This window comes from Panthera onca, chromosome A3, assembly GCF_046562875.1.
Source record: "Panthera onca isolate mPanOnc1 chromosome A3, mPanOnc1 haplotype 2, whole genome shotgun sequence".
NCBI lineage: Eukaryota > Metazoa > Chordata > Mammalia > Carnivora > Felidae > Panthera > Panthera onca.
Genome location: NC_138341.1, coordinates 95,700,663 through 95,728,145, shown reverse-complemented (window position 1 = coordinate 95,728,145; position 27,483 = coordinate 95,700,663). Strand labels below are relative to the sequence as shown.

At 45.5% G+C, this 27,483-nt stretch overlaps 1 protein-coding gene across 1 annotated transcript in view; it reads left to right on the top strand.

The window, feature by feature from the left end:
• Positions 1-27,483, top strand: part of SLC24A3 (solute carrier family 24 member 3) — a 480,571-nt gene that overhangs the window by 417,561 nt on the left and 35,527 nt on the right. The window contains exons 8-12 of the mRNA XM_060611249.3: positions 6,542-6,567; positions 14,776-14,829; positions 20,645-20,778; positions 22,693-22,853; positions 23,630-23,900. Of these exons, the coding sequence (XP_060467232.1) occupies positions 6,542-6,567; positions 14,776-14,829; positions 20,645-20,778; positions 22,693-22,853; positions 23,630-23,900 (646 nt within the window). The remainder of the gene's footprint in view (positions 1-6,541; positions 6,568-14,775; positions 14,830-20,644; positions 20,779-22,692; positions 22,854-23,629; positions 23,901-27,483) is intronic.

The window sequence follows — 27,483 nt, the reverse complement described above, 5'->3', positions numbered from 1 at the left end:
CCACATAGAGAAGCCTCAGGCCCTGGGGAAGCCGCACAAGGCCCAGAGGCTCACCCCATGATTTGAGTCTCTCTCTGCAAGAGAAGTGTCCCCTCTTAGGTTCTGAAAGCATTCTGGGTTCTTGGAGCATGTCCTTATGTGCATCTGCAAACTCTTACAGACATCTTGCTGCATCTGTCCCACGCCGGTGACCCACCCCCAACTGACGTCCATCAGCAGCGCAGCTCTGCCTGGCCCTACTTTCTCCCAGTTCCAGTGGGCCCCACCCATCCCTTTTATTGAAATGTTACTGTAATTTACATAATCGTGTAATTTACATAAATGCAAATGATTCATTACATCCTCCGTCTAACAGCTGCCCTAAAAAGGAATACTTTATTTTTACCCTTCGTCTCTGCTTTGAGATTGCAGATTGTGGGCATTAAGAGAAGGGAAACCTCTTGGGAGAGCGGATAGGCCTCAGAGACAGGTTCTAGATCACTTCATTGGCTCACAAATCCAGACTCAGGAGGCCACCTACCTGGAGAAGGGCCCGGTAAGAACTTGGCAGCAGCTGGGGGGGCCCCTTGGGGCAACTGAGCATGGGCATGTGGGGTGAGGCCCATCCGAGGTAACGCTTCCCTCTCTTCTGACTGCAATCCCCCCTCCCAAGGGGATTTTGTGGGGACACAGAGAGACCACTTAGCTGACCCAGCCGCCAGAGATGGCCTGGGAAGCACTGTCCAGGAGTGTAGCCACGGGCCACAGGTGGTTCTTGAGCTCTTGGAATGCAATTAAGGAGACCAAGGAACTGAATTTTAACTTCAATCAATTTAAATATATGTAGCCACATGAGGCTAGTGCTTATCATACCAGGTAGCACAGTCGTAGAGAGCAAATCCATCCATAGAAAATATATGCACATTCTCACAGGCATTCCTAAGTTTTTTCTTTTTAAATCTAAGTTTATTTATTATTTTGAGAGAGACAGAGCGAGTGGGGCAGGGTCAGAGAGCAAGGGAGAGAGCGATTCCCAACCAGACTCCTCAGTATCAACACAGAGCCCAATGCAGGGCTCGAACCCATGAACCATAAAATCAAGACCTGAGCCAAAACCAAGAGTCAGACGCTTGACCAACTGAGCCACCCAGGCTCCCCCTTCCCTAAGTTTTAACAAGCATAGACTCAATACTGCAAGACCGAGTGCTGGGTCTGTCAATGAAGGATTTCTAGTTCAGTACTCACGACTATGCAGGCCAGAGAATTACATGGGTCCCATTTTACATATGGCAAAACTGAGGCTCCAGAAATTCAGGGACTTGCCCAGGGTCAGGGAGCAGCAATAGCTCAGGTTTGCCAGAGGAGGTGTCTAAGATGGTACATCTGTGCCTCCCTAGAAAAGAATTTGGATTTCCCCTCCAATCAAATCTGCCTTTTCATCTTGAAATCATCCTGTTTTCCCTCACCCACCATGCAGTCCACCATTAGAGAGTAAGTATGTGCTGGCTGTGCTTTCTTCCTATTTTTAGACTGAAGGGAATAGCTTGTGCCTTCCTTCTCCTGGAATTCCTTCCTTAAGACAGCTGACTGTAATTGATCCAGAATCTTCTTATGTTGCCCTATCTGTGAGAGAAAAGACATGTCAGAGTCATGTTGATGACTGTCCTTTCCCCCTACCCCTCCACTGGCTTCCAGGGCCCTGCCCCTCTGGCTCATGGCCTCTCCTTCCTGGCCCCCTTCTTGCAAGGAACTCCCTGCTTCTTCTCTCTCCAGTTCAGCAACACTGAAGCTCTTATGCTCATGGTACCCCTGTTACGTCTCAGCTCCCCTTCTAGCAAAGTGAGAAATAACCATGGTAGCTGGAAGATTCTCCCAGGGAATGAATGTGAGAAATTTTAAGTTCTTTAAACAAATCAACAATGATCATACAAAGTGTGGCCTGTGTCATTATCCCCGCCCCTGAGAGGAGGAGGGGCCTGCTCTAAATGATGTCGGGGTACACCAGGAAGCCGCGTCTTCCTTGGGTCTGCTCCAGGAGCAGGGAAGTGGGTCAGCCAGACTGTGGGATGCACAGAGGACCCCCTTCTCTTTCATAAGGAAGACAACTTGGAAGTTGTAGTTAACGTGTCTCTGGTTTCGCACTGCCCAGCAAACCAACCTTTTTGGTTTAGCAAACTATCCTCCCCATATCCTAAATCTGTCCCTGTATCCATTTTCCTTTCCCTGGTGTCCTGCCTCTGCATACTTCAAGCCCTGCTCATAGTGCAAGTCCTGCTCAAGCCCTGCCTTTAGATAGTCTTTATTTCCTACCCTCCTTCAGCTCCCACCACTGTCGTCCACCTGCTAGAGATCCTGACATCGAAACTCCTGTTTAACCTTCAAGTGTAAACCATATCAGTGCATAACAGCAGCTTTCCAGTGCATTCCATCAGATTCCTTCCCTCAGAAGGCCTTCCCTCAGATGGCCTCGCCTAAGCCATCTGCACCCTAAGTCCCCAGAGCTGAGGAAGTCAAAACTCCATTTGGGCACATCTCCCAAGGGCATCTCCATTCTGTTGAGTGACAAGTCAGGGCGGCAGGGGCAGCTTCCGTTTCCATCTAGGGGGGAAAGATTTTTCAAGGTTTTAGTCTCTTGAAAGACAACAGTGGTGTTGATTTACTCCTATTACGTGTGCTGCTGAACATCCTAATGGTGCCAGTGATTGTAACGCAAGCTACGGAAATCTCAGGCTCTTCAGTGCGGCTGCTTCTGCTCCATGGCTACAGCTTGTAGTAAGCCAATCCATGGACTGACATGCAGTGTGGGGACAGCCACCTGCCTCTCTGCTCAGAAGCCAGCCAGGCTGTCTGCTGTCCACACACCTGGGCGATTCCTGGCCCGTGTTTTCCCTGCTTGAGGGTGCCACATCCTTAGCAGTTCCCTGGGATGTTCTGTCATCCAGGGATTCACCTGCCTGCTGTAAGCCTATCTCTCTTAGAAGAACTCTAGAGCAGATACCAGGACTGAAAGCTGGTTTCCATGGTACCCAACTGTTTCTCTGAGGCCTGAAGGAAAAGAGAGGTTTTTTTTTTCTTCAAAATCACTCTTGCGTGTGTGTGTTCACATTTAGCTCGTCTGTGGAACACGTGGAAAGCTTAAGGGTGAAGCCAAAGGTAGCTTTGGATGAATCACATTGGAGTCAGAGAGCAGGTCTGCTGACCAGCCGTGTGCAGCAAACCTGGGGCTCAGGTGCCACTTAGCACCACCCGTGTGTGGTCACTGGGGGTGGCCGCAGTGTCTGGCACAAACACAACCAGAAAAGCACAAAGATCTGCTTCCCAAGCAAGGCTCATTTTCAGAAACCTGACCAGGATAAAGGTGAGTCAGTTCCAAAGGCCACACAGCAGGACTCTCGACTGCAACACAGGATTTGAGTGGTGGCATGAGCTTGAGGGACCTGCCTGTCCCCACCTCAGAATGTGTCCTGCCTCCCCAACGTTGGCTGAAGATTCCTTTAGGAAGCTGTCTGTTTTGAGGTGCTTACCCTCCTACCAGGAAGTTTCATGGAGCCTTGAAATGGACTTGATTTGACTTCCTTCCAACCCCACTCACTGCCTTGGCAGAATGGACAGGCAGAGGGTAGGACGTGAGCACCACCTAGTGGTGAATGGGTGGGAGTGGGGGTGTGATTTCCTGTTTCAGACAGGTACCTATATAAACGATCTCGGGGGTTTTTTTCTACCCTAGTAATGCCGCTGTAAGGGGCCAAGGCAGTGGTTTCGTCTTCTTTTAGCCATGGAAAGAGTGTGGAAATACAGAGGGATATTCAACATTTGCCTTAAGAAAAATAGAATAGACTAAAATAAAATAAAATAAAACTGTTAGGAGTAACAAATCCATTCCCTGGAACCATCAGCAATGTCGAGTGGGAGAGTTGCCTGTCCTTGTCATTTTAAGTTTCCAGACAGAGCGATTCCAGCGCTGCGTCAGGGTGGTCCAGTGCCATACTGTCTCACAGGAACATTCTGTGAACAGTGCCAGTTTCCTCGTTTTCAGCCCTCTCAGTGTGTGATGATCAGTGGCTCAACCTCATCCAGAGGCCACCAACAAGGCTCAGAGACATAACTCGCCGTCCGCCTCCTTTCCTGTTTCCTCGTAGGTTTTCTTAAAGGCCTGACTTTTATTTCCTTTTATCTATTTTGCTATTTTTTTTTTTAGTCCTCTCATTTTCCCACCCAATCTTCTTAAAGAAGTTGATTAAAACCCAGACTGTGTTTGCTCATTAGCCACAGGGTAGCTAAGGGCTCCTGGCTGTCAGTGGTCAGTGATGGGATATCCCTCACCAGTTACTTGGAGTCTTCCAGGTCACCACCATTTGTCAGAATTTGTAGGGAGGCCATGGACATTTCGCTTTCCTGGCCTGCCTCCCTCAAGCACATTCCCACCCCCAACTTCCCTGGCCACAGCCACTGCCTTAACGTTGGATTCATGATGCTCCTTAATTGTGTATCTAGTTCAGAACCCACTCTTCCCTGATTCATTGTGTCCTGTGTAAATTCCATTCTCATTTTGTACAATTCAGCCTATTCTGATTTTTCCCCATTGTTATGATCACTGAGATAATCAATCACTAGAGGCATACTGATCTATGCCCCCACCTGTCTGTCACATGGCATAGAATAAGGGCTTCTTTTATATTATAGCTGCTTTTATATTATACAGTATCGCCTGCCTTCCCTGATACGCGAAAATTAAATTGGCACTTTAATAAACTCTTTACCAGTGTCTCGTGCTCTCTTAAGTGACAATGAATTGATTGCTCCAGCGTGCTACTCGAGACTGATACTGAATTAACTTCAATTAATAGAAACGTTTTCCATCTTCAATCATTTGTTCTGTTCCATGATTTCTCAACAATAATTTTTTTTTTAAGCTGGTGATTATACAAAAGGGTCTGGGAGCCTTCCAAGGGATGGATTGCATACCATCCAGCCTAGATCACGGGATGGTTTCCTTTATTTCTTTAATTCTCTTCCCATTCTGGTTTGACATTTCCATGCAAATGTCAACCTGTTGAATCCCATAACAAGAGTCACAAAGCTGCTGAAGACAACATCTTTGTCAATGTCTTGTCAGGAAGTGTGAGTACAAATAAGTGAGGACCCTTTCTTTTCCTCTTGTCTTTACGCCTTTGGGGTAATTGGAGAGAGGTCTTTTCATGTGCCTTCTGAGCCATACCTGCTCGTCTGTGTCCCTCCCCTGCTCGTCTCTGCCTCTCTCTCGCAACATATGGTTATTCTGATCTCTGGGGACCAAAGCGATGCCTGTGTCATTTGTTGACTTTACCAAATCTGTGCAGTACTGACACTTTGAACCCAGATGTTTCTTCTGCCTTAGAGTCTCCAGAGGGCCACCTGCTCAGAGATGATCATACCCAGAGCAATCGTATCTGGTGAAGGTGGAAAGTGCAAGCTATGAAGCAACGCTCAGCTTCCTGCTTGACTAAAATATAGGCGTTCCCACTCGTTTTCAACAGTGCACCGTTTGGGCACATAAATGTGTCATGGAAAGAAGATTTAAGAGCCAGGCCCGAGTTCTAGAACAAACTCTGTGAACCCTCAAGAAAATTCCTTGTGTTCTCTGTGGCTCCGTTTCCCCATATAGAATCAAAGGGCCAAAATTATACCACTTCTTCCCCTAAAGCGAGAAGTGATTTGGAATGATATATGAGCTAGGGCTTAAATGAATTCAATTTTTGTTGTGTATTCCTTTTGGATACTATCTGATCGGGGCGAAATCTCCATTTGGTTCTTGTATGTCTTCCAGCTGCCTCTGACTCCTGCTTATCTCCTTTAGCAAAAGGGCAGGCCCATGGCCCAGGGCACGGGCAGCCCACAGTGCCCTGCTGAGACTTTCAATCACTGTTGTCAGCACATTTATTTTTCACCCTCTGCACACTGGTGGCAAGTGAAGCTGGTTCTCTACTTCTGGTTGTGATGCAGAGGTTCCTTTGAAAGTAAATTCTTTTAGGGAAACAAACAAAACAAACAAAATAGGTCCACTTAAAAAATATTGAGTGCATAGAAGTCTGCATGCTTGCCTAAAAGCTTAAAGGTACTACAGAGTGCACAGGCACATGCAGACGTCTTACAGGTGGCCCACAAGTGGCTAATGCTTGCAAGCACCTGCCAGGCTTCCCCCATCCCCTTCTGGATCGAAAATTCTACAGTGCGGCTTGCTCTGCACAGCAGGGGGTCATGCGTTCCTCTCACTGCACTGTTGGACAGAAATTGCCAGGAGGGACAGGATGGTCTGCTGCTTCTCTCCTCCTCAACGTGCCACCCCCATCCGCCAACACCACCTCCTGCCACTAACATTAGCCACACATGAAACCAGCACAGAGGGAAACTTATCTGCAGATTCGTCGTGTTCCAGGCCAGCCCCAGCCTGATTCCCACCAAACCAGCTACATGGGTTGGAAGACGTGCAGTCATAAAGCATGCGTATGCGTGCAGACATTGCATATGTGTGTATGTCTAATTGTCCTTTTTTCTTTTTCTTTCTTTCTTTTTTTTTTTACAGTTCATTTATGACGAACAAGTTTCCTGGTAAGTACCTCTTTTTCCCCTCCAATTTCTCCTTGCTGTGTTACAGAGCCAAATATATTGAAGACCAGAGTCAGGGTTTAGGAAAGAAAGGGGGAATGTCATGGCAGCTTAGAACAACTAGCATTTCTTGGGACCCATTTGACCGCAACAAAGAAACTAAATTAGCTCTCACAGAGCAGAGACCGTTTCCCTTGGGCTAGGACGGTGGCCTTCCATTGGGGATGCTAATACTTCACTGTCTTTATTGGCCAGGTTAGATGGCATGACTTAGCTGTGCCTTTCTGCAGTTAGCCATTTGCTAGGTCGTGGTTAAGATTTGACTAATCTTTTCAAATTGCGTCCAAACCACGTTGGCATATTCAAATACCATGTCAATCTTAGGAAATGGAGATGGAGTCACTTCCATTATCCTTAACCCACTAAAGTTCTGCCTGACATTCAAGATGATCTTAGACCGATGAAAAATCAGTGATTTTTTTTTTGATGGATACAAAACTTAAACCAAATTAAATATATGGGAACATGTGCATTTAGGCCAACTATCCAAATCCCCATTTTTCAGGTGGGTTCTAAACAAGTCAAATATGTTTGGAATAGAAATAGAAATTGGATATGTTGTGCATTCCTGTTATGTTTTTCAAACATTTGATCTGTAGATATAGAGGAATGTGAAATAGCATTTTAGGGATAGATAAGTGTGGCACTGTAGGAAGGTAGGTAAACAATTTCCATGATACTATTTTTTTAAGTTTATTAGTATTTGAGACAGAGAGAGAGAGAGAGAGAGAGAGAGAGAGAATCCAAAGCAGGCTCCAGGCTCTGAGCTGTCAGCACAGAGCCCGATGCGGGGCTCAAACTCATGAATCACGAGATCATGACCTGAGCCAAAGTCAGATGCTTAACTGACTGAGCCACCCAGGCACCCCTCATGATATTATTTAAAGCTAAGAATGAGCCTTCGGCAAAATGAGCCTTCAACTGGCCCTTTGTCCGAGTGACATTTCTTTGTCTTAGGCTATCTCTGATATTCAGAATTTGGGCGTTGCAGAGGAACTTGTCTCATTGATGGTAAATGTTATTCATCAGGCCAGGGTCTTAAGTATACTTTTGCCAACTCTCCCTCTCATCTGCTCAGGAGGGGCGAGGAAAAGACAGCTAGGGAAACTTGTTTTAAGACACGTAATCTTTATATCAACCCATAAAAAATAAGGAGGTCTTCTTTGGGAAACTGTGATGAGCAGGCTAACTGGGATTAAGATGTCTCAGGTCAGGGGCGCCTGGGTGGCGCAGTCGGTTAAGCGTCCGACTTCAGCCAGGTCACGATCTCACGGTCCGTGAGTTCGAGCCCCGCGTCAGGCTCTGGGCTGATGGCTCAGAGCCTGGAGCCTGTTTCCGATTCTGTGTCTCCCTCTCTCTCTGTCCCTCCCCCGTTCATGCTCTGTCTCTCTCTGTCCCAAAAATAAATAAACGTTGAAAAAAAAAATTAAAAAAAAAAAAAAAAAAAAAAGATGTCTCAGGTCAGAGGTCAGAAGCCAGGGAGAACCGCCTCATGGGATCCACCTGGATGTAGTGGCCAAGTAGAGTGGTGACCTCTTCCCCCCATGTCCTTAAGTGCAGAACAAGAAAACTTGCAAAAATATTCTCAAACTGATGGCACATTTAGCATGACCACCACTTTGCCTTAGCAAACAGTAGGTGCTTAAGAGTTGCTCAATGTTGCTGCTCTTAGCTAACAATGCTTCTATACAGACAAGTTACGATCACAGTTGATCTCAGCAATTTTCCTGCTGTTTTGTGTGTGTGTGTGTGTGTGTGTGTGTGTTCTGTCTGTGCAGAAACCTTAAGAAAGGATATCCATGGGTGGTTTACTGTTGGTTTTTCTTAAGTAGAGCTCTCTTTCTACACCTGCCTGGTTTTGCTGGCAAAGGCAGGCTTTGTGACCAGCCAGTTTCGGTCCTTACCCTCAGAATGTCTTTTAGGATACAGTACCTGGGTGGCTCAGTCAGTTAAGCATTCAACTCTTGATTTCCATTTAGGTCATGATCTCGTGATTTGTGAGTTCAAGCCCCGTGTTGGGCTCTGCACGGACAGCACGAAGCCTGCTTGGGATTCTCTATCTCTCCCTCTCTCTCTGCCCCTCCCCTCAAAAATAAATAAGCACTTTTTTAAAGTGTCTTTTAGGATATTTCAGGTGGTATGGAGCAAGAAAGGGAGAGACCATTTCCTCTGCATTCAAAGGTCAAATCTCCTACAGATGTTAGGAGGTTAGAACCCTGGGCCTGCTCCAAAGAGCCAGATTCTGAGGTCCTCAGATCCCCAGCTTCAGCACCAATGCTCCCACATGAGTAAAGAGATAGGAAGGCCATGGATGAATGAGGTGCAAATTTCCCAGCATGCTTTGTTCCAGCTGGAGCTGGATTAGAATCATAACTCGTGCACAGGAGTAGTTGCAGGGAAGAACAAGGAAGCTCATGGCATCAGAGCATCGTTCCCAGACTGCCACCTGTTACATAATGACTGCTATTATGTGGATGGGCTGACAGAGGACATTTTTCATACGAGTGAGGCTGAGAAATTGAAGTCTACACCACGGACCCGTAACTGCTTCTAGACTTCCAGGGATCTCAGCTCCTGGTTTAAATATAAAGTATATTGAACTTTAAGGTGTTTTTCACCGCCCACCAGAAATACTGGGTATTTTTCATACCCAGCCAAATACAAGCATTGGTTTTGCTGAAAGGGTGTGTCTAGGAGCTGATTTCTGATTTCTCAGTTAACACCGGCTGCTTCAACCTGTACAAATTAGACCACAATAATATTTCAGCATTACTAAATGATAAATTCCATTCCTTGTTGTAGAACATTCCATCATGTCCTAGTGATTTCAGGGGAGGTAACCAATTCATCCCAAATCCTCAAAAGGAAACTCATTTCAGTTGTGTTTATTTTGAAACAAGAGTACCCTTTTTTTTTTTAATTTTTCTTAATGTTTATTCATTTTTGAGAGATGAGAGAGACAGAGCATGAGCAGGGGAGGGGCAGAGAGAGAGGGAGACATAAAATCCAAAGCAGGCTCCAGGCTCTGAGCTATCAGCACAGAGCCTGACGCGGGGGTCAGAGCCATGAACCATGAGATCATGACCTGAGCTGAAGTCGGACGCTTAACCGACTGAGCCACCCAGGCTCCCTGAAACAAGAGTACTCTTTATGAGCCTTGTCAAATACAAATACACAAAGGCAAGGCTTCCCTGTTGTACACGGCTTTCCCGTTCCTGGATCAGTGTCTGCAGCAGGTCACAATCAGACAAGAAGTAGCAAGCAGAAGGTTTTTAGTAGCAGAAAGCCAGCTAAAGCGTGTTGAAGAAATAGTGATTTATTTTTCTTGCATAACAAGCGCCCCAGATGGTGGTGGTACGAGATGGCTCCGCATTTCTCTCAGCCTTTCCTAATGGTCAAGAAGGCTATTGCAGTTCCAGGCATCAGGTCGGACTGACAGCAAGAAGGAGGAAGAAGGAAGACTCTTTTCCACCTTACATCTCTTCGGTCCCAACTGGGTCTACCTTGACCAACAAGTGGCCAGGCAGAATAGAATTACAACTCTAGACTAATCATTATTACTTCTTAAAATATTTTATTTATTTATTTTTGAGAGAGAGAGAGAGACGCATGCACATGCCTGCGGGAGAGACTCCAAGCTGTCAGCACAGAGCCCAACGCGGGGCTCAATCTCACAAGAACCAAGCCATGAGATCATGACCTGAACCAAACTCAAGAGTCAGACGCTTAATCAACTGAGCCACCCAGGCTCCCCTAGACCAATCATTATTTATCCTGGAGGTAGGACCACCCTCCTTCAGATCCAGTAGTCCCCACTTGCTGTCTCAATTCGTAGGGTTCCATAGTTCTATTAGCAAGCCAGAGGCAGGGTGCTCTTCATATGTTTGGTGCTTCTCAGTTAGAGAACTACCCCTAAAGATTACAGTTAAAATAGAAAGTATCAGAGATCCACCGGTTAAGATGCATTGTATCAACCTGAATCCATAATGACAGCTCAGTGAGGCCCACAATATTGCCAGAAGGAATTTGGAATATGTCTTCAGTGAGTCTGAAGTCCTGATAAGAAAACAAAAGGATTCAGGTTGATATTCTTGTTTCTTCTTTGAGCCTCAAGCTGTAACTTTGGGAGAGAAAGGAGAGCCAGGGGACGTGACTTGGAGAATATCTACATGTGGAGCATTTGGGACCAGCATTCACTGTTCTGGACCATAGGAAAGCAGGGCCTCACCCTCTGGGTGAGAACAGGGAGTAACAGGGAATAACCCTCCGAATACAGGAAAGAATGATCTTTGGCAGGAGAACCAGGGGCCAGTTGAAGGCGGTTCAAATTGGAAGTTTGTGGGAAAGGAAGAAACAAACCAAGATCATGCCACAAGACCAGGTCCTCAGAGGACAGTGGATAAGCTGCAGTCAGGAGAGGCAGATGGAGAAGTGTCCCCAGGGGGAAGCCAGGGGACAAGAGCCTTGTGACCTTAGAGGTCTGCATGTGGACTCTGTCCAATTCCACAACTGTTTCCTAAACGCCTCCTGAATGCCAGGTTCTGTTCCAGAACCAGACATTGAACACAAAACCAAACTCAGCCCTGACCTGGAGGCTCTCTTGGGCTAGACAGAACTTGGGCTAGATAGAACTTGGGCTAGACAGAACTTGGGCTAAAGAGAAGGGAGACAGTTGACATGTCCTCACAGGGTCATTGGAGATAGGGGGCAAGGGCAGGAGGTGGGGAGCCTTGGGACTCTGAAAAGCATTAAACTAGAATGCATTAAACTAGAATGAACTCTTCATCAGGCCCCAAAGCAGAGAGGACAGCAGATGGATGGCATAGAGGCCTTAGAGAGCCTGGTGTATTTCACATGGAAGAGGCATTGGGTGAGCCCTGAGTCTGGACACTGACCAACCCAAGCTGAAATGTCAGCAGGAGCAGGGAACCCCCATCTCACAAGCACCCCTGATACATAACAGAAGAGAACTTGACTTGAACACTGCAATGGAAAGGCTTGTTTTGAGTAGGAAAAAAAAAAGGTCTAAAGGAATTAGAGTATAAATATACCTGTTTACAAAGCATTGGACTTCATTCAGCCTAGCTGAAATATTTTGTTGACATGGGTCCGTTTTCTGGTGACCTTCACCGAGTCTATTAAAATGCATCCAAGCTGTTATACGGCATCCCTTCTGATCTCAGGTATCTCCTCCTTCAAAATGAAGGCTGTGAATAAAATCTTATTCTTCCCAATTAACTTTATGCCACATAATACACTGGTTTTAATGAGGTAAGAACCATGTTCAGGAGGTGTTTTACAACTGAAAGTGGGTTTTAAAGGAAGTCTCACCCTGCACAGATGAGCTGAGGACTGCTGTGTGCTGAGAAGAGAATAGTGAGCAGCCGGGGAGGGAAGGGGTATGTGCTTGGGGGAGTCAGCTGTCAGGGGGTGGGCTCTAAGTCTCTGGAAGATGAAAAACCAGATAACTGAGGTGGGGTCAGATGTGAGGAGTGGTATGAAGTGACTGCCAGAAACAGGCATTACATATAAATAGGTAATGAATAAATAAATCAACATGGAAATCACAGACTCGTCACCTGTTTAGCAAACATCCACAAGGTCATGTGATAGAAAACAAAGGAGGGGTAGACAGGAAGACTTGTTGGAGGAGGTGGCATTTCAGCTGGCATTTGCAGGATCAAAGGGGCCAGCCAAGGAATAAAGGGAAAAGTATTCCTGGCATAAGGAACAGTAAATGCAAAGGCTCTGGAGAGAAGGAAAGAACTTGGCGTGTGCAAATGAAGGGAGACCAGTGTGATGGAACACAGACACAGTGTGATGGGGCACAAACAATTTAAAAAACAAAAGAACCGGTTTTGTGGGGCGGAAATGGGGAGGCAGCTTTTGTTTTTTTCTTAACTATGTTGGGAAGAAGTTGAAGAGCTTTAAACAGAAGAATGGCATGACCCAGGAGCCTCACAGAAACCAGTTCAGAGGCTGAAGTTAAGGTGGACTAGCAAGTAGCAGCAGGGTGGATGGAATCCAACAATTCAGGAAATATTTGGGAGGTAGGGTTGTGATGGATGTGAGGCAAAGGTAATGGAGGGCTCCAGACTGATTTCCAGACTTGGAGCTTGACTGGGCAGGGAGAGGTACAGTTGGCTGAGATGGCAAAGCCTGGGGAAGCACAAAGCCAGGAAGCAGGAATTAAGAATTCTGTTCTGACGTGCATTGAGACACCACATGGGACATACATCGACAGTGATATATGAGCACAGCCCCAGGAAGAGGAGTGGAGTGGGTGTGTGGGCTGGTGTTTACGTCAGGAGGACCAGGTGACATCACCTAGGGAGATCGTGTAGGTAAAAAGAGAAGAGGGCCCCCTATTTAGAGGTTCAGCTGGGGAAGTGGAGGAGGCAGAGGGAAGGAGAAGTTCAGGGGACAGGAGGAAAAACAGGAGCGTGGCCTCTCGGAAGTCAGAAGAGAGTGCTGTATGCAGGAGGGCAAGTGCCCAGCCTTCAGATGCTGCAGGGAAATTGAGCAGGATGACAGAGAACCATCCCTGGAGTCATGCACATGGAGGTCGCTGGTGCTGTGGACAAGTGTTTCAACAGATGGATGAATGTGGACATTAGAGGGATTTGCCAAGGGAAAGTGCAGTGCTGCAGTGAAGTGTATGCATTCTTTGAGATGGTTTACTAAGAGTGAAGCCCAGAAATGTGGCAGAAGGTGGAGAGGTGTAGACCCCTTGATTTCTTCTCTTACTAGCATCAAAAGCAGTTTCTATACCACATACACACACGTTTGCATTATCATTCTGAACCAAAGCATGGGAGCCCACCCTGTGGATGTACCGTGTCCTAACATGTGTACCCAGACTCCCATCTTGTAACTGTCTTGCTTCTTACCTGCATTGCGTGTTTATAAACACCACGGCAACAAAAACCCTTGTGTGTGCATCCTTTTTACACTTGACCACATATTTCCTGAGGGTCAATTTTTTTTTTTGTTTATTTATTATAAGAGAGACAGCACGAGTGGGGGAGGGGCAGAGAGAGAGAAAGAGAGAGAATCCCAAGCAGACTCCATGTTGCCAGCACAGAGCCCAGTGCAGGGCTCAATCTCATGGAACTGTGAGATCATGACCTGAGCTGAAACCAAGAGTTGTATGCTTAACCTCCTATGCCAGCAAGGCACCCCTGAGGGTCAATTTTTAGACATGGAGCTTGAAAAGAAAAACTGGAAAGAAAGGCATGGCCTAGAATTTCTTCATAGACCATTCTCCAGTAACCTCTTCTTGAAACCAGAATTCCTCCCTCAATTCTACAGCTAAAGGGGAACCTAGAAATCAAATTCCCTAGTTTTTTAATGGAAAGTTACTAAAATGAAGAAAATAGGAGTATTCAAATTATCAGACACTCAAGGTACATTCCAGTAGGTTTCATTATTTTTTTCTTTCTTTCTCTTGACCATTTTCCACTTGTCCATTCTTATCCTTCCTGCTGACATCTTCCCTGCCTAGGTTTTTTCTCTTTCCCTTTTCCTGCCCCCATCCCTCCTTCTCCCTCTCTTCCCCCTCCCCCTCCCTCTATCTTTTCCCTCTCTCTCTCTCCCCCCTTCTCTCTCTCTCCCTCCCCCTGTCTCTTCCATCTCCCACTATATCTCCCCCAGTCTCCCTCTCTCTCTCTCCCCTCCCTCTCCCCCATCCCATCTCTCTCTCTCTATCTCTGTTTGCCTTACTCCTCTGTATCCAGCAATCCCTCTGTCACCCCCTATCAATTCCTTTAGTTTGCCCTTTGTAAATATGTCTGAATAGTTTTAGTGAATGATTAAGCTGTGCACAGATTTATAAATACAGGCCTATATTCAGCAATATTATGGTAAACTTGCTGCTCTCACAGAACTCTTCTGGGTGAGTGAATGACAAGGGAAGGAACATTTTCCTTTTAGGTAGAGAAGGAAAAGAAAGTGCATTGAAAGCTGTATGCAATGGAGAAATGTCTACAGACCAGGAAATATTTGTAGCCAGTCCACACATTCACTTCATCCTTGCCCTGCTCACCTGGTTTAACTGCCATTGGCATCACATAGATTTTCAGAGACAGGCTGGTGTGTTGCCTGCCTGCCTGTGGTGACTTCCTTTAACAAGCCATTCTTGGTTTTACACAGGTGGGAGTCTTTAGTCCTTGTGCTGATGTATCTTGTCTACATTGTCATCATGAAGTAAGTAAAATGTCTTCTTGGTTTTCTTTTCCAAAACTGTTTTCTACATTTAGCATTATGGGATAGTGTGGAAAGGGAAACGGAGGGGAAGGCAGTTAGCTGGCCAGCTTTCAATGCAGTCTGTCACAAACTCATTGGTCCCCTCAGCAACCTGCTGTGAATCACTGCAGTTTTGATTAGTAACAATAGCAAAGATTCTTCCAACCCACATGTGATGACGGAATCAAAGCTTTTAGTGTTTAACTTGAGAGATCTGACAAACCCTTGCACCCTCTTTAAGACCTGGCAACCTAGCTTTTGGCTCTTTGGGATGCTTTAAACTCTCATACAAGAAAGGAGGTAAAACTCACTATGTTATGCTTCTATATAGGGTGATGAAGATGGGACCAGAGCTAATTAAGAGATGAGTAAAACCACGGATCAAAAATCTACAGACTTCCATTATTCATATTGTATTAGTCATCTATTGCTGGGTAATAAATGACCCCAAAATGTAGTGGCTTAAAACTAGAAGGATGTGTTATCTCATTACAACTTCTGAGTTAGGTGTCCAGGAGCACTTAACTTGGGAGTTCTAGATCAGGGTTTTCCTTGAGATTGCAGTTAAGAGGTTGGCTGGGGTGGCCATCACCTACTTAACTGGGAATGCAAAATGGCGCACTTGCAGTGTTGGCGAGCTGATACTGGCTGGAGTCCTCAGTTTCTCAACACATAGGCCTCTCCTTGGGGTTGGTTGAGTGTCTCCACAACAAGGGAACAGGTGAGTCAAGAGAGAGAGCTAGAAGGGCCCCAGTGCCTTTTATAATCTGGTCTCACTAGTCATATACTGTCACTTCTGCCATATTCTATTTATTAGAAGTAAGTCTAGCCCACACTCAAGGGATCTGCTTCACCTTTTAAGAGGAGGAGCGTCAAAGAATTTGCAGATGTATTTTAAAACCACCGCTTCATATGTTCTTTTTCCCCTGGAGTTTGGGTGGCTTACTCTTTGTATCAAGAATTAAATTGCTGGTGTTTCCCTTACTCTAAGGTAAAGCTGTGAACCTGCTGGTTCATCTTTTTGCCAAGTACCATTGAGATGAGGAGCTTATAAATAATGCAGAGACACTTCATGCTGCAGCTGCTGGACCCCCTGGGAACGGTTTCTTTCATTCTAAATTAACCCATACTTCCCCCAGCGTATGTGGCTACTTCTCAGGGGGCATGAAAGTAGAACACGTTCAGAAATTTCCAGTTTGGACACATCAGGTAGCCGTCTAGAATTTGACATGTCAAGTTGTCTTTGCTGTTGAGGTCTGACAAAAATTAATTCTGGCCACTAGTGTCTGAGAGATGTGTTTGGAGAAATCAGTCTGGCCATTGGCAAACGTCACATTAAGAGTAAAGGTAGGAACAGGCTTAGCTGATGTTCAGTGTGAGCTGTAAGCGATCTGCCATCAGTCCACTCAATATGGCGTCCAGCCTTCACCTCCGGAGCTGTCCTGATACCCGGGTCTTATTACTAGAAGAGCATATTTCTAGTGTATCCTGGTATGGAGTTACCATGGGGTAACTGACAAAGAATCAGGTGCTTTTACGACTCATCACCTTCCATTTAAAAATACCGATTAAATGGGCTCCCCCCAAAACCAGAGTTGGCCCACAGGCCATCCAGAGTTTCTAGACCCCAGAAGAAAAGTCTTTGAAAGCATCTTGCTCCTCTTTCTCTTAAATAGCAAAACCATTAGGGAATCAGGGCCACTATGAGGAGGCCTCAATAATGCACACATCTTCTTTCAGTGTTTTTTAAATTGATTATTTCACTCCTTTTTTTTTTTTTAACTTTTTGAGGCTCTAAGTTCGAGTTCCCAAAGAGTCAAGCGTCCTTTTCTTCCCCTTTGAAAAGGTGAATCAGTCAGTTATTCCAGAAGAATTGACTGAGTTACTACTCTGTGCCCAACATTGATCTTGGGTTTTGAATCTGAATTTAGATGACAGTTTGTCCCATTGTGCATTCACTAGGGGCTTCACAGAATAAGGAAGGCTCACAGCAGAGCAGGTCTAAAGGGAAGGAAGGTTGAGGAATTTTGCTAGCATGCATAGTGTGACCACTGCACCCCTCTACTGAACCATCGTAAAGCCCATGAGTTGCTGGCAGGGCTTGTGTACATTAAGATAACACTGTGAACAATTTCTCTCCTTGCCCCCAAACTATGCCCAGTGTGAAAGCTAATGAGGTGTGTTTCTGCTGATGCCTCAACTTTACCAACCTTCCAGCTGCTCAAACCAGCAGGATGCAAATAAAATGGGGAATGGCAGCTACTGTGCTCACAGAATTTTCTGCATAAATTCTGGTCCCAAGTTCTAAATTGAAATCTCTGCTTTTTAGCCATCCCCATCCGCAATCAGAGGCTTTAATCATTGGGTTTTATAAAATCTGATTTATAAAATTGCACGCTCCACAATAAAATAGCTTCAGGGTGCAGGCACAAAATTTAAAACATTCAATTAAAAATATAAAACTGAGTAGCATCAGTTAAAAACAGCATATATTAGAGTTGTCAGCTGCCTCCTGGGTGGATGACTTTAAACATTCTGTGTGAAGGTCAAAAAGCAATTTTAGTTTGGCCAAGTAGACAAAGATCTTAAGGGAGCATGAGACATACTTGGCCTTAGTGAGGACTGATTTCTGTATATCTGGGTTCCTTCTTGGGATTTGGCCCCCAGGTGAGGCAGTGTAGTTTGGTGGTTGAGAACAAGGGTGTCACGTTCAGCTCTGTCTGGTCACAGCAGTAAGACCTCGGCCAAGTCATTCAGCCATCTTGAATCTGTTTCTTCTCTTCCAAAACAGGATTCATAATGCCTCCTACCACAAAGGTTGTTTGTAAGGATGAAATGTGACAGCATAGTTAAGTTATTAACCAATATCTGGTTTCAAGAAAGCTCTCATAACAATACTACATGTAGTGTTATTACCTTGTTATCCAAATCCAAATAAATGTGTAACATACAGTTGCACTGCAAGTTGGTATATCTATGGATTCTGAGTCAAGATGACAGAAATACTGCCTCTCCCCCATAGCTCTATCAGTAGGACAAGATATTCTTTTTGAGTTTAGAAAGTGGGAAGACCTTTTCATTAAGAAGAATTTGAATATTTACAAAAGCCAACAGAATAGTATAACAAACTCCCCATGCTCATCACCAGCCCTGATGGCCAGCAGCCCACACCCCTATCCATTTCCTTCCCTCTATATGATTTGAAGCCCCAGACAGCATACCAGTTCATCTATAAAAATTTCAGTACACATCTCTAAAAGGACTCACTTTTCATACAACCACCGCGTCATTATCAGACCCGAAAGTGTGTGCTACTTCTTTAGTGTATTTAATACCAAATCTGTGTTCAAACTTTTAATGATCTCATGAATGTTATTTCTTACAATTTTCTTTTAATCTCATAAATCTTTTTAAAATCAGAATCCAAATAAATGTCACTTGTTATAATTGGTTGTTTCAACTTAAAAAAATTTTCTTTGATGTTTATTTTTTTTTTGAGAGAGAGAGAGAGAGAAAGAGAAAGAGAGAGAGAAATAGAGTATGCACAGGGGAGGGGTGGAGAGAGAGGGAGACACAGAATCTGAAGCAGGCTCCAGGCTCCGAGCTGTCAGCACAGAGCCAGACACAAGGCTCGAATTCACAGATCGTGAGATCATGACCTGAGGTGAAGTCGGCTGCCCAATCAACTGAGCCACCCACGTGCCCCTTTTTTTCTTTTTAATTTTTTTTAATGTTCATTTATTAGAGACAGACAGAGACAGAGCATAAGCATGGGAGAGGCAGAGAGAGGGGGAGACACAGAATCTGAAGCAGGCTCCAGGCTCTGAGCTGTCAGCACAGAGCCTGATGCGGGGTTCAAACTCAAAAACCACAAGATCATGACCTGAGCCCAAATCAAGTGCTTAACCAACTGAGCCACCCAGGTGCCCCGAGTTGCTCCAACTTTTAATCTACAAATCCCCCATCTGTTTTTTTTTTCCTTGCAATTTATTCTTCGACAAAGTTAGATTATTAGCTACACAGGCTCCCACAGTTTGGAAGTTGTTGGTTACATCCGGGGCTATGGTGCATCCTGTTCTTCTGACCTCTGTGTTTCCTATATGCCAGCCATCAATCCAGTTCAAGGTAGACTGTGTCCCAAGTGGTGGTGAATTCTGCCATCAATAGGCACATTGATGTCTCCTGTCTGTGGTTTTGGCAGCCACTGATGCTCAGGATCTAGCTCCATCATTTCTTTAGGTTTGCAAAATAGTGATGTTCTGGTTCTGTTCTCCACCTCTTATAAAGAGTGCTCTAGGATTGGCCTGCCCGGTTCCCTTTTCACAGAAACCACCATTACCTTTGACTAGTTTTATGTTCTCTCCCTCACATAATGGAGGGTGAACCGCAACTCCCAGGGAGTACAGGAAGGGGCTGTCCAGCCACAGAGGGTCCCTCCATCTATTCCACGATAGCTGTCATATCCCAGTGGGCCCAGCCACCCAGTGCTGCTCTGACTGAAGTATAGGTTCAGTGAAGAGTTCTCCACAGAGCCTCCTGTCTGCAGCAGCAAAAAGGGTGTGGAAGAGAAGCTTGTGTGAGGAAATACAGCTTGAGTGGCCTGCCAGCTGGCAATTTAGAGTTGCCATGCCTGGCTGCAGTTCCTCTGGGAGGCCAGAGATCAAGCTGGAGAGACACCTCAGTGGGTTGTCCCATGGCCAATAAGCCACCAAGGCCTTTAGGTCTTCGAGTGGTGCAAAAAGCAGCAGTGGCCTACAACACCCTGGGAACAATGCCCCCTCCCTTTCCCCAAGAGTTTTCTAGGATTCCTCTTTGGTAAGGGGGGTGAGGTCTTTTAATACTAAAGATAAAGGGACCAGAACATTTACCTGCCAAAAACGTGCTAGGAATTTGAATAAGCTTCTTCCTTTTTTAACACACATGTAAGATGAACTGCACAATGTTTTCACTCAGTCATTCTAAGGATCATAGCCCAGAATTTTTTCTATGAAGCCAGCAGCCCATCAGACCTGGAATTATAGCACAGCATTAAAGTTTTTTTATGTTTATTTATTTTTGAGAGGGGGGGACAGAGAGTGAGTGGGGGAGGGGAAGTGAGAGAGGGAGACACAGAATCCAAAGCGGGCTCCAGGCTCTGAGCTGTCAGCACAGAGCCTAAAACGGGGCTCGAACTCACAAACCATGAGATTATGACCTGAGCCAAAATCGGATGCTTAACCGACTGAGCCACCCAGGCGCCCTAATACAGCATTAACAAGAGATTCACAGGATCCCAACCTGTGATTTTAGAAAACCAAACACAGACAGAGACCTAGAGTGCCAGCCAGCCTGTGACACACTGGGTAGCAGCGTGGATGTGACACCTGCTCCTTCCTCCTTCCCCCCACTGAGCAGGTCCCTGACAGCAGTGGGTCCTGGAGACATGGCCAAAAGAAGGTAGACCTTGCCCATCCCACTGAGCCTCATGGCGACCCTTCCACACACAGACTGCAAGCAGGGGACCTCAATCCTGGGGTGCCTCCATTGACCTTGAAGAGGCTGCAAAGAAAGCAGTGGGTCTCTATTTATTATGTAATGTTGGTTTTATTTTCATTTACCATAGATCCTTAAATTGGAAAATAGGACAGTGTGCATTTTCTGCAGGGAAAATGGGAGGACAAAATAATAATGATAATAACACACCAGGACTGGGAGCTATGCACAACACTGGATGGGGGATGGGAAATGGGGCAGCAGCAAAAGCTGACAGACTCCTTCTGCTCATTACTTTGTTCAGATATAACGCTTGCATCCATCAGTGCTTCGAAAGGAGAACGAAAGGTACTGGAAACATGGTCAACGGCTTAGCCAACAATGCAGAAATCGATGACAGCAGCAATTGTGACGCAACTGTGGTGCTACTCAAGAAAGGTAACCGCGTGGAGCCTGGGTCCAAGGAAGGAGCACTGGGAGGCTGCCTGGGGCGCCATGGCTGGGTTGGCCGGATGCTGCCTGTCCCAGAGCAGACCAAAGGAGAGAAGGGTCTGGTCCCCCCGCCTCCCTTTGGCTACATCCTGGGGCAGTCATACCTGGTGATGAGCTGCCTGGGAAAGTTTCCCGAAGTTTTTGAGCAAAACATTTGCTGGGAGTGACAAGGGGGAGGGAGAATTAGGACAGGACCATATAGGAGAGAAGACTGGGGAGAGAGGGTGGTTTGAGGTATTGACTGTCACAATTTGGCTGTATAACCATGAAGCAAGTGGGCCTCAATTTTCTCTTCTCCCAAATGGGGATAACCTTTTAACGAGTAGAGGAGATAAAATATATAAAATATTCCATTTGCGATAATTGTTGTTAGTGTATTACTATATCCAAATTCACTTTCAGTCCACATTACCTCAGTTTCCAAGCTGAAAAATGACATGGTAAATTACTCCCTCCTCTTTTTTTTACAAAGTAATTCTTGTAGTCAATAGATTCTCATTCCATTAAGCAGTTGATATACTAAAAGAACTAAGATAGTGCTCCCTAATAATATTCTTTCTTAGAGGAACATAGAAAATTGTAATTTACATTTGCCTTAGAATGTGTTTTGTTTTTCACTTAATTTCTTTTAACTTCCTCCAAAAATGTGTGGGTTTATTTCTGCTTGGTCCCATATGGTTGCTTTGTAGGGAAAACAAAAAAGAAATTAGAAAATCTATGTTATTTTCAAATATATGTCTGAGTTTGAAATCTGTGGGTAATTATTTGAATTTGAAAATCGATTATGTGACACACTTCTCTACTTATGTTTAACCAAAGACTTTAGAGTATTCAGTGCCATCCCACATCAGAATTTAATCTCTTCCGGAGAGTTTTTAACCATAAAAGGAATACTCTTAGGGAACCAAAAAGAGCTACCTCCTATTAGTCAGTGTTTCCAGAGATCATTTGATGGTTTAGTGGCTTGGAAAACAGGAGTGAGGACCAGGAGAGTGTACGTCCAGGTACCTGTGAGCTGTGTGCTTGAATTGCACATTCATGGAGAGGGAACTTGGGCCTTGGTGAAACTTTTTTTATCAGGCCTGTCAGCAAATCTTGTGTACCAATTTTGGTCCCACTGGACCTTGGGCCTCTGTAATGTGGCCAGCTCAGCCACCTACACCTGTTTGTCAGCCCTGCTCGTAGACTGGGCTACAGCAGTGTTCGTGTTTCTCCACTAAGCCCTCCACTGGACATTAAAGTCAGTTCTGCAGCTTTTAACAGCTCAGAACATTGAACATTGTTGACATTTGAAAGGCAGAAAGGGTTACTAAATATTATTGGGATCTTTCCTGTGCCCAGGGAAAAAAATCCTTTGAAGACACAGAAGAATTCTCTTAGGTTATCACTCATTCTTACTGTGCCAGTGAATGATGCTTAAATTGTTTCAAGACATTTCAAATAAGCTATATCAATGACCCTTATGGAAAGAAGAGTTTGACTCTTCTCCAAATTTTGCCCACTACAGCCTTCCTTGGATAGATGGCCAGGTGGTTGGATGGTTGGATGGATGCAAGTAAGGAAAAAAAGAAGGAAGGGAGGGAGGGAGGGAGGGAGGGAGGGAGGGAGGAAAGGTAGATGGGAGGATGGGCAGGTGGGTAGATGGATGGATGGATAAATGGACGATTGGGTAGATGAAGGAAGGATAGAGGGGTGGATGAGAGGATGGATGGATGGATGGATGGATAAATGAGTAGATAGGAGGGAGGGAGGAGGAAGGGAGGAAAGGGGAGAAAAGGAAGGGAAAGAAGTCTAAATTAATATCTCCTTCCTGCTCCTAGCCTCAATGTTTTCTTTACTTTGTGTTTTTAATTTCCCTAGCCAATTTCCACCGCAAAGCGTCAGTGATCATGGTAGATGAGCTGCTGTCAGCCTACCCTCACCAGCTTTCTTTCTCTGAGGCTGGACTTCGAATCATGATCACCAGCCACTTCCCCCCCAAGACCCGACTCTCCATGGCCAGTCGCATGTTGATCAATGAGGTATCTGGGAAACACTGCGTTAGCCTCTGAGCAGGGTGGGAGACTTTGGGAAGGGGAGGACATTCGTTGGTCTGAAAACAGAAATACCAAACTCAACATTGAACACAATAATATTCCTCAGATATTTCCCAACATCTTTGCTGATGGAGCCAGCTGTACATCCTATTTCTTGCTCTTCTCTCCACGTGTCCACGTGTTGAAAGATATGATCAGGCTCCCAGTCATATAGAAAAACTTTCTTATCCCCTCTACCTACCTTTTTCTTTTCATCTTTCATATGGGTAGAACCCTTTGATGTGAACTTGCACAGAAGCAGTTGCTAAATCAAGGTTGCCTTACTTTAAAGTAATGTAGTCTCTGACCTGAATTCTCCTGTGTAACCCTTTGTCTGGAGTGGCAGCCATATCGATACACACATTTTTGTGGCTTTCTCATATATGGACCAAGTGATTCCTACAGTCCAAAGAAGAAAGATAATAGTGCAGTGCCCAGGGAATTGAGAACGCTGACAGAAATGAAGGGCACATTGGAGAAATAGGATATTTTCTCTAAAGGGATTTGCAAACTCCTGTGGGTCATAACATATGAATCCTTCCTCCCAGAAGGAGGTTGTCTGAGTTGCTTATTACTTTGAAGAATCCCTGAAGACTTCACTGAAGAGTCTTCTGGAAGCATCTCCCTGTCACAGCCTGAAAAAGGTCCTAATAGCTGGTGTCCTTGTTGTAAGGATCTACAGTCCCTATGACTGTGGTAAGAATGTGACTTTCTCTTTCCAGAGGCAAAGACTCATAAACAGTAGGGCCTACGCCAATGGAGAATCTGAGGTGGCCATCAAAATCCCAATTAAGCACACCGTGGAGAATGGGACAGGGCCCAGCAGTGGCCCAGACAGAGGTGTGAATGGGACTCGGAGGGATGATGTTGTTGCTGAGGCTGGTAACGAGACAGAGAATGAGAATGAGGACAATGACAACAACGAGAATGATGAAGAGGAAGAGGAGGATGAAGATGATGATGAAGGACCATACACACCATTCGACCTCCCCTGTAAGAGGACCTATGTGTGGGCTGGGATCGGGGGCTATTTTGGGGCACTGAGTACATGTCCTTGACTTTGATGATCTTTTTGCCATCCAATTCAAAGAACTATCTCTATACATGAATATAGAAATATTTATATTAAATTCTACCATGGGCAAGACTCTGTTTTAGAGGGTTCAGAGATGAACAAGATGGTGACACATGATCATTAGCTGAAATGTGGGTTCTTTGACAAAATGTAAAATTTGTCGACACTTCATGGAGAAAGATCTTCTCTTAGCTGCTCTGTGGGACCTTTTGGTGCTAAGGAGGAAATTCTCACAATGTTGGGGAGACAGCTTGGTGCTCAAGGGAAGAAGCATGCCACCCACCTTCACCCATCCCGTTACATTTGGCTGGGGGAGCTGTTCTGCCAAGGCCAGTCTAGGGGAGCATGTGCAGCCTTCCCAGTTGGCTTTTGTTCTTCTGCTCACTTCCTACCCCTCACCCACCCCCCTACAGGTTTCTCCTTTCCCATGACCTAAAATACCACCAAGATACAGACCTAGCAAAAGCATCCCATCCCCAGCTGAATCTCATACAGTCACACTGGTAGCGGGAATCTCCCTGGTACCTTGAAGGGGACGAGCAAGGCATGTATAGTTTTCAGGACCCCAGCCACCAAGGCAGTTGTCCTCTCCTGACTGCTACCCAACAATGACTTGGCTATTCCAGAGACCTTGTCCTCCTACCCCACCCATTATTGGAATGAGTGGACCAAGCCCAAAGAATTCTACCTATTTGCCAGACCTTCCAGAAACTTCTGGCTGCTTTAGGAAAGAGTGCCCTGGTCAAATCTGTGAGGCTTAATTAATGTGTGCAACTTCTCCAGGATGTTTGAATTTCCAGGAGGACTGAATTCTGGAAGGATTACTTGACCCACTTGAAAGGCCATTTAATGGTAGCATGTGGGTGTGGAGTCTCAGAGTTCTGTGTTATTTTCAGATGTGAGGGGACATCAAGTTGAACTTGGACCAGAGCTGCCCTCCTGTGCCCCCTCAGGGCTCCTCAGATCTCAGCCTCATCAAATGTTTACCAAAATTAACTAGACACTGTTCACTCAGATCCTATATCCCAAAGTCCCCAACTGCCCAGCCAGAGTTAAATCATTACTTGTTAGAAGGTTATCTTGACTGAAAAAAAGTATACTGGCTCATTACCCATTTTGCCACCTTTGGCTATATTTCTTGGCAACCTTCTTCCCTATCAGCCAGGACAAAAGCATTTTAAGGATGAAGTGACCAGTCCCCTCTAATTCTCCCTTATGAACTTTTATGTCCATTTTCTATTGCTGCATAACAAATCACCACAAATTTAGTGGCTTAAAACAGTGTGGCTGGGTTTCAGAGGCTCCTAAGGCCATATTAGAGGTGCAGACGGGACTTAGTCCTTACCAGAAGCCCTGGGGACAATCGTTCTCAGACACATGCAGACTGTTGGCAAAATCTGGTTCCTTGTGGTTGTAAGGCTGTCCTCTTTCCTTGCTGGCTGTCAGCTGGGGGTTGCCCACTGCCCTTGAAGGCCTGTGTTCTTCAAATTAGCAATGGTGCTTTGGGTGCTTCTCACGCTTCTAATATCTTGGCCCTCCCCTTCAGATTTTGAGGGGCCTAGATCAGGCCCAACTGTATAACCTCCCCATCAGGAGGTCAGCTCTGCTACATAGCATAGCATAGTCATGGAACTGGTAGCTCAGCCCCCCTTCACAGGTTCTGAGAGTCAGGGCATAGACTCTTGGGGGCCTACATCTCAAATTCTGTCTAGCCTGGCCTTTGCTTTCAGAGTTCACCACTGGCAGCCCACAACCAAGCTCTAAAAATAACTGTTTTTGCTAAAGTCTTTCACTGATTAATTCTCTGTAAGGGGCCATGTCGGCCTCCCAGAAGCCCCAAGTACACCCCTCTACCTCACATTAAAGATACGTGTGTGACACCAGACGTCTGGCTTCCACAACTGAGCCTCGTTACTTAGTAGGACAAAGCGGCCCCCTTCAGATCACTTGTTTGTGTTTCTAACCTGAATGGGATAAATGCCAGGCCAACCATTGAGGTTTCAAGGTACGTTGTAACTGTTGCTCACCTTCCCTTCTCGTCTCAGGTTAGTTGCAGATGAGGAGGCCTGGGGCTTCCGGCTACATCATCCATCTTGTCTCCTCGTACATTAAGAGATGTGGCTGTAGATAAGGGCTCGGAAGCCCACTTCGGGGCCTCCACATCCTTTGGAAGCACAGGCATGAGAGGAGAAAGGATGCTCTGCATGGTCCTGCCACTCCTCAGGATCTCTGCTTCATTCCTGGGCCTTCCTACCCACCGCCCCCCCACCGGCCCCACCCCTCCCCCCGCCCGAGCTACCAAGACATGAAATGGAATCCAAGGTCTTCACCTTGGGCATCCTTGATAAAATGGCTCTGATTCCGAAGGTCTGGTAGGAGGCCCAAGATTCTGCATTTATAACAAGCCCCCAGGTGACACTGGTGCCGCTTGTCTGTGGGCCACACCTGAGCCAGTGAGGGAGTAGCACCCTCACATGGCTGATCTTTACAGCTCCCCTGAGCCTTAGGGGAGCCTCATTCAGAGCCAGGTTCTGCCTTTGAAACAGAGAGTGGGTTCGTCCAATTATGATCCTCTGTCCTCTTCCACCAACTGAGGCCAAACCCCATTCCCGGACTAACGAACTTTGATCTGAGTGTCCAGCAGACCCTTCCTTGGGCAGGGAGACCCCTTCAAGCAGTGGCCAACAGAGGCCACTCGAGGAGCTGGGAGGACTCAGTCTAGGAACATCCAGTTCCTCTGCACTAAGTTCCTTTGGCCTGAAAAAGGTCTGGCCACACAATGAGGACATTTCTCCTTTTCACGGTAATCTTGCAGGGGCGTGGGCTGTCTTTGTTCCTGTCACAGCTGTAGGGCTTTCTTCTCTCCAGAATTTGATTATAATGAGCATAATTAGTATTTAAGAAATTATGTAGAGGGACACCTGGGTGGCTCAGTTGGTTAGACAACCGACTTCGGCTCAGGTCATGATCTCACAGTTTGTGGGTTCGAGCCCCGTGTCGGGCTCTGTGCTGACAGCTCAGAGCCTGGAGCTTGCTTTAGGTTCTGTGTCTCCCCCTCTCTCTGCTCCTCCCCTGCTCACATTTTGTGTCTCTCTGTCTCTCAATAATAAGTAAACATTTAAAAAAAAATAATAAGAAATTATGTAGAAGTATGTAAATACAGGCATATCTATGATGTATGTACATGTGCACACATACCTTGTGTATGCATATATGTGCACATACATGGGCATGCATGAATATAAGCATGTGCATATATGTGCAGTGTGCACATGTTGATATAATGTATATGTCTAACATGTTTATTCATATACTATATAAATTTCTATACTGTTTTATGCTTACATGATATATGCACAGATATTAACATACCTGTTTTTATATGTGCGTATAATATGTGTATAGGCTAAGCTCATATCGTATGTATGTTTTTATATACACCTATGCACAGTATATATGTATGTGCATATATATACATGTAAATTGCACATATATTCATAT